The sequence below is a fragment of the Taudactylus pleione genome, unplaced genomic scaffold (assembly GCF_031769625.1).
Source record: "Taudactylus pleione unplaced genomic scaffold, aTauple2 ptg000861l, whole genome shotgun sequence".
Lineage (NCBI taxonomy): Eukaryota > Metazoa > Chordata > Amphibia > Anura > Myobatrachidae > Taudactylus > Taudactylus pleione.
Window position 1 is genome coordinate 1,561,914 of NW_028285263.1, and position 16,051 is coordinate 1,577,964.

A 16,051-nucleotide genomic window follows, 5' to 3' on the forward strand; every position below is an offset into this window, starting at 1 on the left:
AGGATGTGATGGTACTCCATGTTACTGATGGTATCTCAGTCTAGTGTAATGAGGTTAGTAATTCCTGAGTAAGGTCAGAGCCTGTGTAAGTGTGTGTGAGGCTGTGATGGTACTCCATGTTACTGATGGTATCTCAGTCTTGTGTAGTCACTGTGTGTGATGAGGTTAGTAATTCCTGAGTAAGGTCAGAGCCTGTGTAAGTGTGTGTGAGGATGTGATGGTACTCCATGTTACTGATGGTATCTCAGTCTTGTGTAATCACTGCGTGTGATGAGGTTAGTAATTCCTGAGTAAGGTCAGAGCCTGTGTAAGTGTGTGTGAGGATGTGATGGTACTCCATGTTACTAATGGTTTCTCAGTCTTGTGTAATCACTGCGTGTGATGAGGTTAGTAATTCCTGAGTAAGGTCAGAGCCTGTGTAAGTGTGTGTGAGGCTGTGATGGTACTCCATGTTACTGATGGTATCTCAGTCTTGTGTAGTCACTGTGTGTGATGAGGTTAGTAATTCCTGAGTAAGGTCAGAGCCTGTGTAAGTGTGTGTGAGGCTGTGATGGTACTCCATGTTACTGATGGTATTTCAGTCTTGTGTAATCACTGTGTGTGATGAGGTTAGTGATTCCTGAGTAAGGTCAGAGCTTGTATAAGTGTGTGTGAGGCTGTGATTGTACTCCATGTTACTGATGGTATCTCAGTCTTGTGTAGTCACTGCGTGTGATGAGGTTAGTAATTCCTGAGTAAGGTCAGAGCCTGTGTAAGTGTGTGTGAGGCTGTGATGGTACTCCATGTTACTGATGGTATCTCAGTCTTGTGTAGTCACTGCGTGTGATGAGGTTAGTAATTCCTGAGTAAGGTCAGAGCCTGTGTAAGTGTGTGTGAGGATGTGATGGTACTCCATGTTACTGATGGTTTCTCAGTCTTGTGTAGTCACTGTGTATGATGAGGTTAGTGATTCCTGAGTAAGGTCAGAGCCTGTGTAAGTGTGTGTGAGGATGTGATGGTACTCCATGTTACTGATGGTTTCTCTGTCTTGTGTAGTCACTGCGTGTGATGAGGTTAGTAATTCCTGAGTAAGGTCAGAGCCTGTGTAAGTGTGTGTGAGGCTGTGATGGTACTCCATGTTACTGATGGTATCTCAGTCTTGTGTAGTCACTGTGTGTGATGAGGTTAGTAATTCCTGAGTAAGGTCAGAGCCTGTGTAAGTGTGTGTGAGGATGTGATGGTACTCCATGTTACTGATGGTTTCTCAGTCTTGTGTAGCCACTGTGTATGATGAGGTTAGTGATTCCTGAGTAAGGTCAGAGCCTGTGTAAGTGTGTGTGAGGATGTGATGGTACTCCATGTTACTGATGGTTTCTCTGTCTTGTGTAGTCACTGCGTGTGAGGAGGTTAGTAATTCCTTAGTATGGTCAGACCTTGTGCGCGTGTGCGTGAGGCTGTGATGGTACTCCATGTTACCGATGGTTTTGCTATTTTGCTAAGTATTACGGATGTGAGTGAGCGGATGTGGGCGTCCTTATGTTAGGATGCGACGACATTGCGATTGCTTTCGCATATTTTCGCAGTGGATTTGCGTGCCTAATCACAACTGTGCTTATACAGTAATGTAACAGTGAGGATGTGCTTATACAGCAATGTAACAGTGAGGATGTGCTTATACAGCAATGTAACAGCGAGGGTGTGCTTATACAGCAATGTAACAGTGAGGATGTGCTTATACAGCAATGTAACAATGAGGATGTGCTTATACAGCAATGTAACAGTGAGGATGTGCTTATACAGCAATGTAACAGTGAGGGTGTGCTTATACAGCAATGCAACAGTGAGGGTGTGCTTATACAGCAATGCAACAGTGAGGATGTGCTTATACAGTAATGTAACAATGAGGATGTGCTTATACAGCAATGTAACAGTGAGGATGTGCTTATACAGTAATGTAACAGTGAGGGTGTGCTTATACAGCAATGTAACAGTGAGGATGTGCTTATACAGCAATGTAACAGTGAGGGTGTGCTTATACAGCAATGTAACAGGGAGGGTGTGCTTATACAGCAATGTAACAGGGAGGGTGTGCTTATACAGCAATGTAACAGTGAGGGTGTGCTTATACAGCAATGTAACAGGGAGGGTGTGCTTATACAGTAATGTAACAGTGAGGGTGTGCTTATACAGCAATGTAACAGGGAGGGTGTGCTTATACAGCAATGTAACAGGGAGGGTGTGCTTATACAGTAATGTAACAGCGAGGGTGTGCTTATACAGTAATGTAACAGTGAGGATGTGCTTATACAGTAATGTAATAGTGAGGATGTGCTTATACAGCAATGTAACAGGGAGGGTGTGCTTATACAGCAATGTAACAGTGATGGTGTGCTTATACAGCAATGTAACAGGGAGGGTGTGCTTATACAGTAATGTAACAGTGAGGATGTGCTTATACAGTAATGTAACAGTGAGGGTGTGCTTATACAGTGATGTAACAGTGAGGGTGTGCTTATACAGTGATGTAACAGGGAGGGTGTGCTTATACAGTGATGTAACAGTGAGGGTGTGCTTATACAGTAATGTAAAAGCGAGGGTGTGCTTATACAGTAATGTAACAGTGAGGGTGCGCTTATACAGTAATGTAACAGTGAGGGTGTGCTTATATACTAATGTAACAGTGAGGATGTGCTTATACAGCAATGTAACAGTGAGTGTGTGCTTATACAGTAATGTAACAGTGAGGGTGTGCTTATACTGTAATGTAACAGCGAGGGTGTGCTAATACAGCAATGTAACAGCGAGGGTGTGCTTATACAGTAATGTATCAGTGAGGGTGTGCTTATACAGTAATGTAACAGCGAGGATGTGCTTATACAGTAATGTAACAGCGAGGGTGTGCTTATACAGTAATGTAACAGGGAGGGTGTGCTCATACAGTAATGTAACAGCGAAAATGTGCTTATAGAGCTATGTAACAGTGATGATGTGCTTATACAGTAATGTAACAGTGAGTGTGTGCTTATAGAGCAATGTAACAGTGAGGTTGTGCTTATACAGTAATGTAAAAGTGAGGGTGTGCTTATACAGCAATGTAACAGGGAGGGTGTGCTTATACAGTAATGTAACAGTGAGGGTGTGCTTATACAGTAATGTAACAGTGAGGATGTGCTTATACAGTAATGTAACAGTGAGGATGTGCTTATACAGTAATGTAACAGTGAGGATGTGCTTATACAGTAATGTAACAGGGAAGGTGTGCTTATACAGTAATGTAACAGTGAGGGTGTGCTTATACAGTGATGTAACAGTGAGGGTGTGCTTATACAGTGATGTAACAGGGAGGGTGTGCTTATACAGTGATGTAACAGTGAGGGTGTGCTTATACAGTAATGTAAAAGCGAGGGTGTGCTTATACAGTAATGTAACAGTGAGGGTGCGCTTATACAGTAATGTAACAGTGAGGGTGTGCTTATATACTAATGTAACAGTGAGGATGTGCTTATACAGCAATGTAACAGTGAGTGTGTGCTTATACAGTAATGTAACAGTGAGGGTGGGCTTATACAGTGATGTAACAGTGAGGATGTGCTTATACAGTGATGTAACAGGGAGGGTGTGCTTATACAGTGATGTAACAGCGAGGGTGTGCTTATACTGTAATGTAACAGCGAGGGTGTGCTAATACAGCAATGTAACAGCGAGGGTGTGCTTATACAGTAATGTAACAGTGAGGGTGTGCTTATACAGTAATGTAACAGCGAGGATGTGCTTATACAGTAATGTAACAGCGAGGGTGTGCTTATACAGTAATGTAACAGGGAGGGTGTGCTCATACAGTAATGTAACAGCGAAAATGTGCTTATAGAGCTATGTAACAGTGATGATGTGCTTATACAGTAATGTAACAGTGAGTGTGTGCTTATAGAGCAATGTAACAGTGAGGTTGTGCTTATACAGTAATGTAAAAGTGAGGGTGTGCTTATACAGTAATGTAACAGGGAGGGTGTGCTTATACAGTAATGTAACAGAGAGGATGTGCTTATACAGTAATGTAACAGTGAGGGTGTGCTTATACAGTAATGTAACAGTGAGGGTGTGCTTATACAGTAATGTAACAGCGAGGATGTGCTTATACAGTAATGTAACAGCGAGGGTGTGCTTATACAGTAATGTAACAGGGAGGGTGTGCTCATACAGTAATGTAACAGCGAAAATGTGCTTATAGAGCTATGTAACAGTGATGATGTGCTTATACAGTAATGTAACAGTGAGTGTGTGCTTATAGAGCAATGTAACAGTGAGGGTGTGCTTATACAGTAATGTAAAAGTGAGGGTGTGCTTATACAGCAATGTAACAGGGAGGGTGTGCTTATACAGTAATGTAACAGTGAGGGTGTGCTTATACAACAATGTAACAGTGAGGATGTGCTTATACAGTAATGTAACAGTGAGGGTGTGCTTATAGAGCAATGTAACAGTGAGGTTGTGCTTATACAGTAATGTAAAAGTGAGGGTGTGCTTATACAGTAATGTAACAGCGAGGGTGTGCTTATACAGTAATGTAACAGTGAGGTTGTGCTTATACAGTAACGTAACAGTGAGGGTGTGCTTATAGAGCAATGTAACAGTGAGGTTGTGCTTATACAGTAATGTAAAAGTGAGGGTGTGCTTATACAGTAATGTAACAGCGAGGGTGTGCTTATACAGTAATGTAACAGAGAGGATGTGCTTATACAGTAATGTAACAGTGAGGGTGTGCTTATACAGCAATGTAACAGTGAGGATGTGCTTATACAGTAACGTAACAGTGAGGGTGTGCTTATACAGCAATGTAACAGTGAGGGTGTGCTTATACAGTAATGTAACAGTGAGAATGTGATTATACAGTAATATAACAGGGAGGATGTGCTTATACTGCAATGTAACAGCGAGGGCATGGATGTATAGTAATGTAATAGTGATGAGACGGGTGTACAGTTATGTAACAATGAGAGTGCTGGTGTACAGTAATATAACAGTGAGTGTGTACAGTAATGTAACAATGAGAGTGCTGGTGTACAGTAATATAACAGTGAGTGTGTACAGTAATGTAACAATGAGAGTGCTGGTGTACAGTAATATAACAGTGAGTGTGTACAGTAATGTAACAGTGAGAGTGCTGGTGTACAGTAATGTAACAATGAGAGTGCTGGTGTACAGTTATATAACAGTGAGTGTGTACAGTAATGTAACAGTGAGAGTGCTGGTGTACAGTAATGTAACAAAGAATGCTGGTGTACAGTAATGTAACAGTGAGGGTGCAGGTGTACAGTAATGTAACAATGAGAGTGCTGGTGTACAGTAATGTAACAAAGAATGCTGGTGTACAGAAATGTAAGAGTGAGTGTGTACAGTAATGTACCAATGAGAGTGCTGGTGTACAGTAATGTAACAGTGATTGTGTACAGTAATGTAATAATGAGAGTGCTGGTGTACAGTAATGTAACAGTGAGTGTGTACAGTAATGTAACAATGAGAGTGCGGGTGTACAGTAATGTAACAGAGGGTTTGGATGTACAGTAATGTAACAGTGAGGGTGCAGGTGTACAGTAATGTAACAGTGCAGGTGTACAGTAATGTAACAGTATGTGGAAGTACAGTTATGTAACAGTGAGGACATGGGTGTAAAGTAATGTAACAGTGAGTGTGCAGGTGTACAGTAATGTAACAGTGCAGGTGTACAGTAATGTAACAGTATGTGGAAGTACAGTTATGTAACAGTGAGGGTGCAGGAGTACAGAAATGTAACAGAGGGTGTGGATGTACAGTAATGTAACAGTGAGGGTGCAGGTGTACAGTAATGTAACAGTGAGGGTATCCTTATACAGTTATGTAACAGTGAGAATGTGATTATACAGTAATGTAACAGCTGGTGTGGGTGTACAGTAATGTAACAGTGAGGATTTAGGTGTACAATAATGTAACAATGAGAATATATACAGTAATGTAACAGAGAATGTGCTTATACAGTATTGTAACAGGGAGGATGTGCTTATACAGTAATGTAACAGTGAGGGTGCAGGTGTACAGTAATGTAACAATGAGAATATATACAGTAATGTAACAGGGAGAATGTGCTTCTACAGTAATGTAACAGGGAGGATGTGCTTATACAGTAATGTAACAATGAGAGTGCTGGTGTACAGTAATGTAACAGTGAGTGTACAGTAATGTAACAGTGAGAGTGCTGGTGTACAGTAATGTAACAGTGAGAGTGCTTGTGTACAGTAATGTAACAGTGAGTGTGTACAGTAATGTAATAATGAGAGTGCTGGTGTACAGTAATGTATGAAGGTGTGGATGTACAGTAATGTAACAGTGAGAGTGCTGGTGTACAGTAATGTAACAGTGAGTGTGTACAGTAATGTAATAATGAGAGTGCAGGTGTACAGTAATGTAATAATGAGAGTGCAGGTGTACAGTAATGTAAGAGGGTGTGGATGTACAGTAATGTAACAGTAAGAGTGCTGGTGTACAGTAATGTAACAGTGAGAGTGCTGGTGTACAGTAATGTACATGAGTGTATACAGTAATGGACCAATGAGAGTGCTGGTGTACAGTAAAATAACAGTGAGGGTGCAAGTGTACAGTAATGTAACAGTGAAGGTGCTGGTGTATAGTAATGTAATAGTGAGGGTACAGGTGTACAGGAGTTTAACAGTGAGGGTGCTGGTGTACAGTAATGTAACAGTGAGCGTGTACAGTAATGTAATAATGAGAATGCTGGTGTACAGTATTGTAAGAGGGTGTGGATGTACAGTAATGTAACAATGAGAGTGCTGGTGTACAGTAATGTAATAGTGATGGTGCAGGTGTATAGGAATGTAACAGTGAGGCCACAGGTGTACAGAGTAATGTAACAGTGATGCTGTACAGTAAACAGTGATGTTGCAGGTGTACAGGAGTGTAACAGTGACAGTGTGGATGTACGAGCGAACGCAAGATGCGAATCCTCCGCCTGTAGAAACGGATGTCTGCAAATAAACAGGGGTTTAGTATGATACCAAACATGACATGTCCACTGTATTCTGAACCTTAGTACAGTAACAGTAATGTAACAGTGAGGGTGCAGGTGTACAGTATTGTAACAGTGAGGGTGTGCTTATACAGTAATGTAACATTTAGAGTGCTTGTGTACAGTATTGTAACAGTGAGGGTGCAGGTGTACAGTAATGTAACAGAGGGTGTGGATGTACAGTAATGTAACAGTGAGGGTGCAGGTGTACAGTAATGTAACAGTGAGGGTGTGCTTATACAGTAATGTAACAGTGAGGATGTGCTTATACAGTAATGTAACAGTGAGGATGTGCTTATACAGTAATGTAACAGATGGTGCAGGTATACAGTAATGTAACAATGAGAATATATACAGTAATGTAACAGGGAGGATGGGTTTATACAGTAATGTAACAGGGAGGATGTGCTTATACAGTAATGTAACAGTGAGGGTGTGGATGTACAGTAATGTAAGTGAGGGTGCAGGTGTACAGTAATGTAACAGAGGGTGTGGATGTACAGTAATGTAACAGTGAGGACTTGGGTGTACAGTAATGTAACAGTGAGGGTGTGCTTATACAGTAATGTAACAGTGAGAGTGCTGGTGTACAGTAATGTAACAGTGAGGGTGCAGGTGTACAGTAATGTAACAGTGAGAGTGCAGGTGTACAGTAATGTAACAGAGGGTGCAGGTATACAGTAATGTAACAGTGAGAGTGCAGGTCTACAGTAATGTAACAGTGAGGGTGCTGGTGTACAGTAATGTAACAGTGAGCGTGTACAGTAATGTAATAATGAGAATGCTAGTGTACAGTATTGTAAGAGGGTGTGGATGTACAGTAATGTAACAATGAGAGTGCTGGTGTACAGTAATGTAATAGTGATGGTGCAGGTGTATAGGAATGTAACAGTGAGGCCACAGGTGTACAGAGTAATGTAACAGTGATGCTGTACAGTAAACACTGATGTTGCAGGTGTACAGGAGTGTAACAGTGACAGTGTGGATGTACTAAGAACGCAAGATGCGAATCCTCCGCCTGTAGAAATGGATGTCTGCAAATAAACAGGGGTTTAGTATGTTACCAAACATGACATGTCCACTGTATTCTGAACCTTAGTACAGTAACAGTAATGTAACAGTGAGGGTGCAGGTGTACAGTAATGTAACAGTGAGGGTGTGCTTATACAGTAATGTAACATTTAGAGTGCTTGTGTACAGTATTGTAACAGTGAGGGTGCAGGTGTACAGTAATGTAACAGTGAGGGTGTGGATGTACAGTATTGTAACAGTGAGGGTGCAGGTGTACAGTAATGTAACAGAGGGTGTGGATGTACAGTAATGTAACAGTGAGGGTGCAGGTGTACAGTAATGTAACAGTGAGGGTGTGCTTATACAGTAATGTAACAGTGAGGATGTGCTTATACAGTAATGTAACAGATGGTGCAGGTATACAGTAATGTAACAATGAGAATATATACAGTAATGTAACAGGGAGGATGTGTTTATACAGTAATGTAACAGGGAGGATGTGCTTATACAGTAATGTAACAGTGAGGGTGTGGATGTACAGTAATGTAAGCGAGGGTGCAGGTGTACAGTAATGTAACAGAGGGTGTGGATGTACAGTAATGTAACAGTGAGGACTTGGGTGTACAGTAATGTAACAGTGAAGGTGTGCTTATACAGTAATGTAACAGTGAGGGTGCAGGTGTACAGTAATGTAACAGTGAGAGTGCAGGTGTACAGTAATGTAACAGAGGGTGCAGGTATACAGTAATGTAACAGTGAGAGTGCAGGTGTACAGTAATGTAACAGTGAGTGTGCAGGTGTACAGTAATATAACAGTGAGGGTGTGCTTATACAGTAATGTAACATTTAGAGTGCTTGTGTACAGTATTGTAACAGTGAGGGTGCAGGTGTACAGTAATGTAACAGTGAGGGTGCAGGTGTACAGTAATGTAACAGAGGGTGCAGGTATACAGTAATGTAACAGTGAGAGTGCAGGTGTACAGTAATGTAACAGTGAGGGTGTGCTTATACAGTAATGTAACATTTAGAGTGCTTGTGTACAGTATTGTAACAGTGAGGGTGCAGGTGTACAGTAATGTAACAGTGAGGGTGCAGGTGTACAGTAATGTAACAGAGGGTGTGGATGTACAGTTATGTAACAATGAGGGTGCAGGTGTACAGAATTGTAACAGAGGGTGTGGATGTACAGTAATGTAACAGTGAGGGTGCAGGTGTACAGTAATGTAACAATGATAATATATACAGTAATGTAACAGGGAGGATGTGCTTATACAGTAATGTAACAGAGATGGTGCAGGTGTACAGTAATGTAACAATGATAATATATACAGTAATGTAACAGGGAGGATGTGCTTATACAGTAATGTAACAGTGAGGACTTGGGTGTACAGTAATGTAACAGTGAGGGTCTGGCTGTACAGTAATGTAACAGTGAGTGTGCAGGTGTACAGTAATGTAACAGAGGGTGTGGATGTACAGTAATGTAACAGTGAGGACTTATGTGTACAGTAATGTAACAGTGAGGGTGTGCTTATACAGTAATTTAACAGTGAGAGTGCTGGTGTACAGTAATGTAACAGTGAGGGTGCAGGTGTACAGTAATGTAACAGAGGGTGCAGGTGTACAGTAATGTAATAGTGAGGATGTACAGTAATGTAACAGTGAGAGTGCAGGTGTACAGTAATGTAACAGTGAGTGTGTACAGTAATGTAACAGTGAATGTGCAGGTGTACAGTAATGTATAATTGAGAGTGCAGGTGTACTGTAATGTAACAGTGAGTGTGCAGGTGTACAGTAATGTAACAGTGAGGGTGCAGGTGTACAGTAATGTAACAGTGAGGGTGCAGGTGTACAGTAATGTAACAGTGAGGGTGCAGGTGTACAGTAATTAACAGTGAGAGTGCTTGTGTACAGTAATGTAACAGTGAATGTGCAGGTGTACAGTAATGTAACAGTGAGAGTGCAGGTGTACAGTAATGTAACAGTGAGGGTGCAGGTGTACAGTAATGTAACAGTGAGGGTGCTGGTGTACAGTAATGTAACAGTGAGTGTGTACAGTAATGTAACAGTGAATGTGCAGGTGTACAGTAATGTAACAGTGAGTGCGTACAGTAATGTAACAGTGAATGTGCAGGTGTACAGTAATGTAACAGTGAGTGTGTACAGTAATGTAACAGTGAATGTGCAGGTGTACAGTAATGTAACAGTGAGAGTGCAGGTGTACAGTAATGTAACAGTGAATGTGCAGGTGTACAGTAATGTAACAGTGAGTGCGTACAGTAATGTAACAGTGAATGTGCAGGTGTACAGTAATGTAACAGTGAGTGTGTACAGTAATGTAACAGTGAATGTGCAGGTGTACAGTAATGTAACAGTGAGTGTGTACAGTAATGTAACAGTGAATGTGCAGGTGTACAGTAATGTAACAGTGAGAGTGCAGGTGTACAGTAATGTAACAGTGAGTGCAGGTGTACAGTAATGTAACAGTGAATGTGCAGGTGTACAGTAATGTAACAGTGAGAGTGCAGGTGTACAGTAATGTAACAGTGAATGTGCAGGTGTACAGTAATGTAACAGTGAATGTGCAGGTGTACAGTAATGTAACAGTGAGAGTGCAGGTGTACAGTAATGTAACAGTGAATGTGCTGGTGTACAGTAATGTAACAGTGAGCGTGTACAGTAATGTAACAGTGAGAGTCCTGGTGTACAGTAATGTAACAGTGAATGTGCAGGTGTACAGTAATGTAACAGTGAGAGTGCAGGTGTACAGTAATGTAACAGTGAGGGTGCAGGTGTACAGTAATGTAAAAGTGATGGTACAGGTTTACAGGAATGTATCAGTGAGGGCACGGGTGTACAGAGTAATGTAACAGTGATGCTGTACAGTAAATAGTGATGTTGCAGGTGTACAGGAGTGTAACAGTGAGGGCACGGGTGTACAGTAATGTAACAGTGATGCTGTACAGTAAACAGTGATGTTGCAGGTGTACAGGAGTGTAACAGTGAGTGCAACGGGTGTACAGTAATGTAACAGTGATGCTGTACAGTAAACAGTGATGTTGCAGGTGTACAGGAGTGTAACAGTGAGGGCACGGGTGTACAGAGTAATGTAACAGTAAATAGTGATGTTGCAGGTGTACAGGAGTGTATCAGTGAGGGCACGGGTGTGCAGAGTAATGTAACAGTGATGCTGTACAGTAAATAGTGATGTTGCAGGTGTACAGGAGTGTAACAGTGACAGTGTGGATGTACATATAATGGAAATATCTTTTTATTAAGCCTGTGTGTGATCCATAGGACTTCAGAGCCGTTATGGAGGCTTTTGATGAAAGCATAGGAATGGCGTCTGGCTGAAGAGACGGAGGGAGCATTCCTGCATAGGGGCTCTGTGCTATATGAGGCAGAGGATAGAGACCTGAGCCGTCCTCCCTTAGGCTGTACTGGAGCTTCCCCGGGGAGCTGACAGTGACTTTCCCCAGCTCTCAGTTTGCATTGCAGTGAGATAATAATTAGACTTTCTGTCACTATCTGTCAGTGATCCAATGCAGGATAAACGACATGTTCCCAGGACAGCGATTTGCTAGACCCTGTTCCCCCTCTGGCCCTGGACACAAATCCTCGCTGTGTGCTGCAGTGTGTGATTAGTCTCATTGTACTGCTGTTATGCATTATGACATTATGGGCGATATTCTCATAGAAAGCACAGGGGGATATATACTGACTCAGCTAAAGCTGTATATACAGAGCTTGTGTGCACTGACTGCGTGGAGGGAGGGGCTACAGCACCCGGATGACCGCACTTCTTTCTGGGTCTGGGGACTGACACAGTTCCGCTATCTGGATTCACTGCTGGCAGAAAGTGACTATGGAGGTGCCAGGAGTTTGTGCGACCTTAGAATTATTTAGAAATGTCCTGGTTCCGGGCCACAAGGGGTCTCCTGCTTCGGGGATTGGACAATACTGGAAGGACCTAAATAAATGTAACACATATCTAATAAGCCAGGTACCCATTAGTATCTATATAAAAGCTCACTGAGATAATCACATGCCTGTAATGACTGACATATGGAGTAAGGTGCTTAGACGTGTGAAGCTTTATATTAATCCTGTATCACTGCGAGGCAGGACAGAGTCCACAGCCTGAGTGACAGGCTGGTTATCTGCTAGTTACCATACAGCTACTGTACATATGGATGATTAGGTGATGAGCGAGGCCGTAGCCGGCCTGGAAGGAATTATCTGTCTTGCAGTTGTTTTGCTGTTGGAAATTAACCATTTGGACGCCGTCTCTGAATAAGTCACTACACTTACATGGCGGCACTTTCAGCTGATACATTACCCTCGGGATGTCATAGCGCTGAGCAGAACCGGTCCTGCGATATCGCTAGCAGCCCCCCCCCTCTCCCCAAGTCACGGGATGATGGTCATGCTGCGGTGTTTGGGAGGCGGAGCTGGGGGGTGCCTGGTCACCATTCCCATAAACGGGAGCGTGTCGCCCACAGTTTCCAGGAAGGACGAGGCCAGGGTCTGCGTCAGTGTATGCATATTCCTTACCTCTTAAATGACCAGCACCCGGCCAGGCTGCGGCTTCAGGAGCAACCATCACAACCATCGATAACTATGGCGATCCCAACCTGCAACGTCGGTCGCAGCGCTGGAAAAGCAAATGCTGCAAGGAGGCGTCTGACACTTCCTGCTGCATTTACATTAGCGATGGACGGAATTGTGCGGCTGCTTGTGTGCGGCTCTGCAAATCCGGCCATCTAGAAATCAGGTCCTGTGTACGCAAACACTTTAGCCACGCGGCCGTGATACGCCCATAAAACGGGCCATCTCCCTGCATCTATTTAGCCACCTGGCAGGAACGCCCAGCACTGCTGTTACCGTGCATCCCAATCCCACTTGCGCCATTGCGCGTTCACACTGTATACAATTTTTTAGCCATTTTCGTGCACGCGCAGTATCAAAAAATCGCTCCACTCCGTGAGTATCGCATGTGGCTCTGAATCCGGCACCGAATATTAGGGAGATCTTTAATTGGCTCCCTTGGGACAGTCTGTATATGAATAGATATATGAAGTAGATTATAGCATATGTATGAGTATTGTGTATACTGTATATAAATGCCATCTTCATACATTTAACCTTGGCTTGTTCTCTCTATCTCTCCCTCTCTCCACAGACTAATGGTCCTCTGGAAGATCCCATCACACAAACAGCCTGAGCTATAGACAGAGGAACATCCGGAGTTTTGTACAGTGTCCTTCACCAGTCTTCTGCCACAGAAATGATCCTGTGTAGGCACATACTGCCGAAGTCCTATTTACCCCTCAATTCTGACCCATCCAGAGTCCCAGGCACACCATGACCCTCAACACCTTCCCGCTCTCTTTAGGGCTGACGGACAGACACCAACTCATGAACTAAGGGATGGCCTCTTTGGACCTACCCTATCGTTGCCCAAGGTGCGGTGAGCACAAACGTTTCAGGAGCCTGTCCTCTCTGAGGGCCCACCTGGAATACAACCACACCTATGAGACACTCTATGTCTTATCCAAAACCAACAGCATTTGTGACGCCACGGTCTTCCCCTTGACCAGTGAGGCCTCATTGCTAACCCCGGCCCACCATAGGGACGTCTTTGAGAGCACATCTTTCCAGGGCAAAGAACAGAGGTTCACGCGGGACTTAGTTCAGGCAGAAGATCTCAGCCCAGCATCGTCCCTTTACACCCAGGACGTGGAGATTCCACTTGGTGAGATATTTACCAAGACAACTATGACATCTCACTCCACCCCACCGGCGGCGGTAGCCGCAGCGGCTGCAGCCTCCGCAGCTGTGGACGCTGCCTATGAGGAGGGGCTGGCGAGGTTGAAGGTGAGGGCATTTGAGAAGCTGGAAGTAGACAAGAGGCTGGAGAAGCTGACTGAGGAGGTAGAACAGAAGATCGCCACCCAGGTGGGAAGGTTGCAGGTGGAATTGGAAAGGAAGAGTTCGGAGCTGGAGAAAGCCAAGCAGGAGAGCGTCCGTCTGGGTATGGAGAAGCAGGAGTTGGAGGACAGGGCCTCGGAGCTGACCAGACAGGTAGACGTCAGTGTGGAGATGTTGGCCTCGCTGAAACAGGACCTGGTGCAGAAAGAGCAGGAGCTGACCAAGAAACAACAGTAAGTCTATTATTCTTACAGATACGTCTTCACTATCTGGGCTTCCGAAGTGTTCTGGGAATGTTCCATATCCTTGTGCTAATGCAGGGTCCCTAGTCAGTAAGGACTTCAGAAGTTTATCTTTACACAACTGTGATGATGACAGACAGGTGACTATGGCATCAGTCTACTATTTGCAGCTATGTGACATCATACATAGGACAAGTACATAGCACAGATCTAGTCAGGGCCCACAGCGCAGTATTCTCAGTGCATGTGTCAGCGTGCCCATGTACTAACACAAGGGCTATTGTAGGTCTGCCCAGGAGGTGCCAGTCACTGAGTGTGAGCTCTGACACAATGCTGGCTCTGTGCATATACTATTGTGTATCAACTCACTGCGTTGTCTCATCACATTGTGATCTACTATACAGGCTACATTCGTACCATAGATAAAATCAATGATAGCCTGTCACATATGCGAACGTTCTCCGCATCGCTCAGAGGGAACGTTGCATGAATCCGCCACTTGCAGTGAATATACGATGCCCCGACCGTACTAATACCATATTGAATGTTAGATGTGACCACCGTGGCCTGGATAAAATATGAAACTAAATTCTGCAAAGTGCTTTATGCATTCGGGGATCATAGATTTGTAGCTGATTTCTCTGTGTCCGCCTCATCCTGTCCAGATACATGAACGTGCAGGAGCAGATGGAGCATGAACAACGTGCGGGGTACAGGGTACAGGCAGGGTACAGGGTACAGGCAGGGTACAGGCGGAGCGACAGCCTGTTTCCAGGGGACGGCTTTTGCCATTCAGACTGAGTGACTTAAAGACCTGATGTACTACACCTGAGCTCTGCCATCTAACACTAGAATCATGCACCATACCCCCCCCCCCTCCCATATGCAGGCATGGAAGTAGGCTATGCCCCACCGGCTATATCTGCATACACGTACCACATAGATGGACACAAACTCCAACCTGCCTCTGTAGGATGTATAGCCAGGAGCATTGTACCAGGTGTATAATTCACAGCAGGTCTGTGATGGAAACGTGGTAGAGATCTCACAAAGTTATTACAATATAGAGAGGCCACAAAACATTCCTTCCATTGGCACGGCCGAGACTCTCCCCTCATGGGTCCACCATGGTTTCCTTAGGTTGTCCGGAGGCCCCTATAAGTATCCTGCCCTGGCACCAGGAGCCCCTCCTCTGATCTGGCCTAAGGCAGGACGGTGTGCAATACTAATGGCCTGGGATTAGCAGAGGTTACAGGAACATATTACAGTAAGCTTCAGGGCCTGGGGGAGGGTGGTGGGCTGAATAGGACAGATATCTGAAGTGAGATGATGGGAGTCATTACATGGCAGGCCTGTATAAATGTATCATCTGTACATAATCGCTCAGACAATGCCGGATTTCCTCCACACTGATATGTGACGTCTGTCTGAGTTAATGACGCTCTCACTGATACCAGTGTATAATGACTTAGCTGTTGGTTATAAAAGTGGAGAAATGTGACATTAGGGTCTGGGGGCGGCTGCGTACTCCGGTACATTTGCAGAGTGGATCATCCTCTGCTTTGTAATGAATGAAAGTGGAAACTGATGGCCTGGTTCATTACAGATCGCAACTGTGAATGCAATAACGATTACGCACACTGGGCCTGATTCAGAGCCACTCGTAAGCGGCCGCTCGTTCGCTCCGAGCGATGTTTGCACATCTGCGCATGCGTATGGGTCGTAATGCGCATGCGCCAACCAGTCATTGCGGTCGGAAATCGTGCGCTCGCAAAACAGCGAGGGCCTGCTCATTTGAGTGACAGAATGAGGCGTTTGTGGGTGGTAACAG

At 44.0% G+C, this 16,051-nt stretch overlaps 1 protein-coding gene across 1 annotated transcript in view; it reads left to right on the top strand.

Moving 5' to 3' along the window:
• FBXO41 (F-box protein 41) overlaps positions 1-16,051 on the top strand; it is a 304,762-nt gene that overhangs the window by 154,329 nt on the left and 134,382 nt on the right. The window contains exon 3 of the mRNA XM_088458884.1: positions 13,230-14,211. Coding sequence (XP_088315010.1) covers positions 13,478-14,211 — 734 coding nt within the window. The 5' untranslated portion in view covers positions 13,230-13,477. The remainder of the gene's footprint in view (positions 1-13,229; positions 14,212-16,051) is intronic.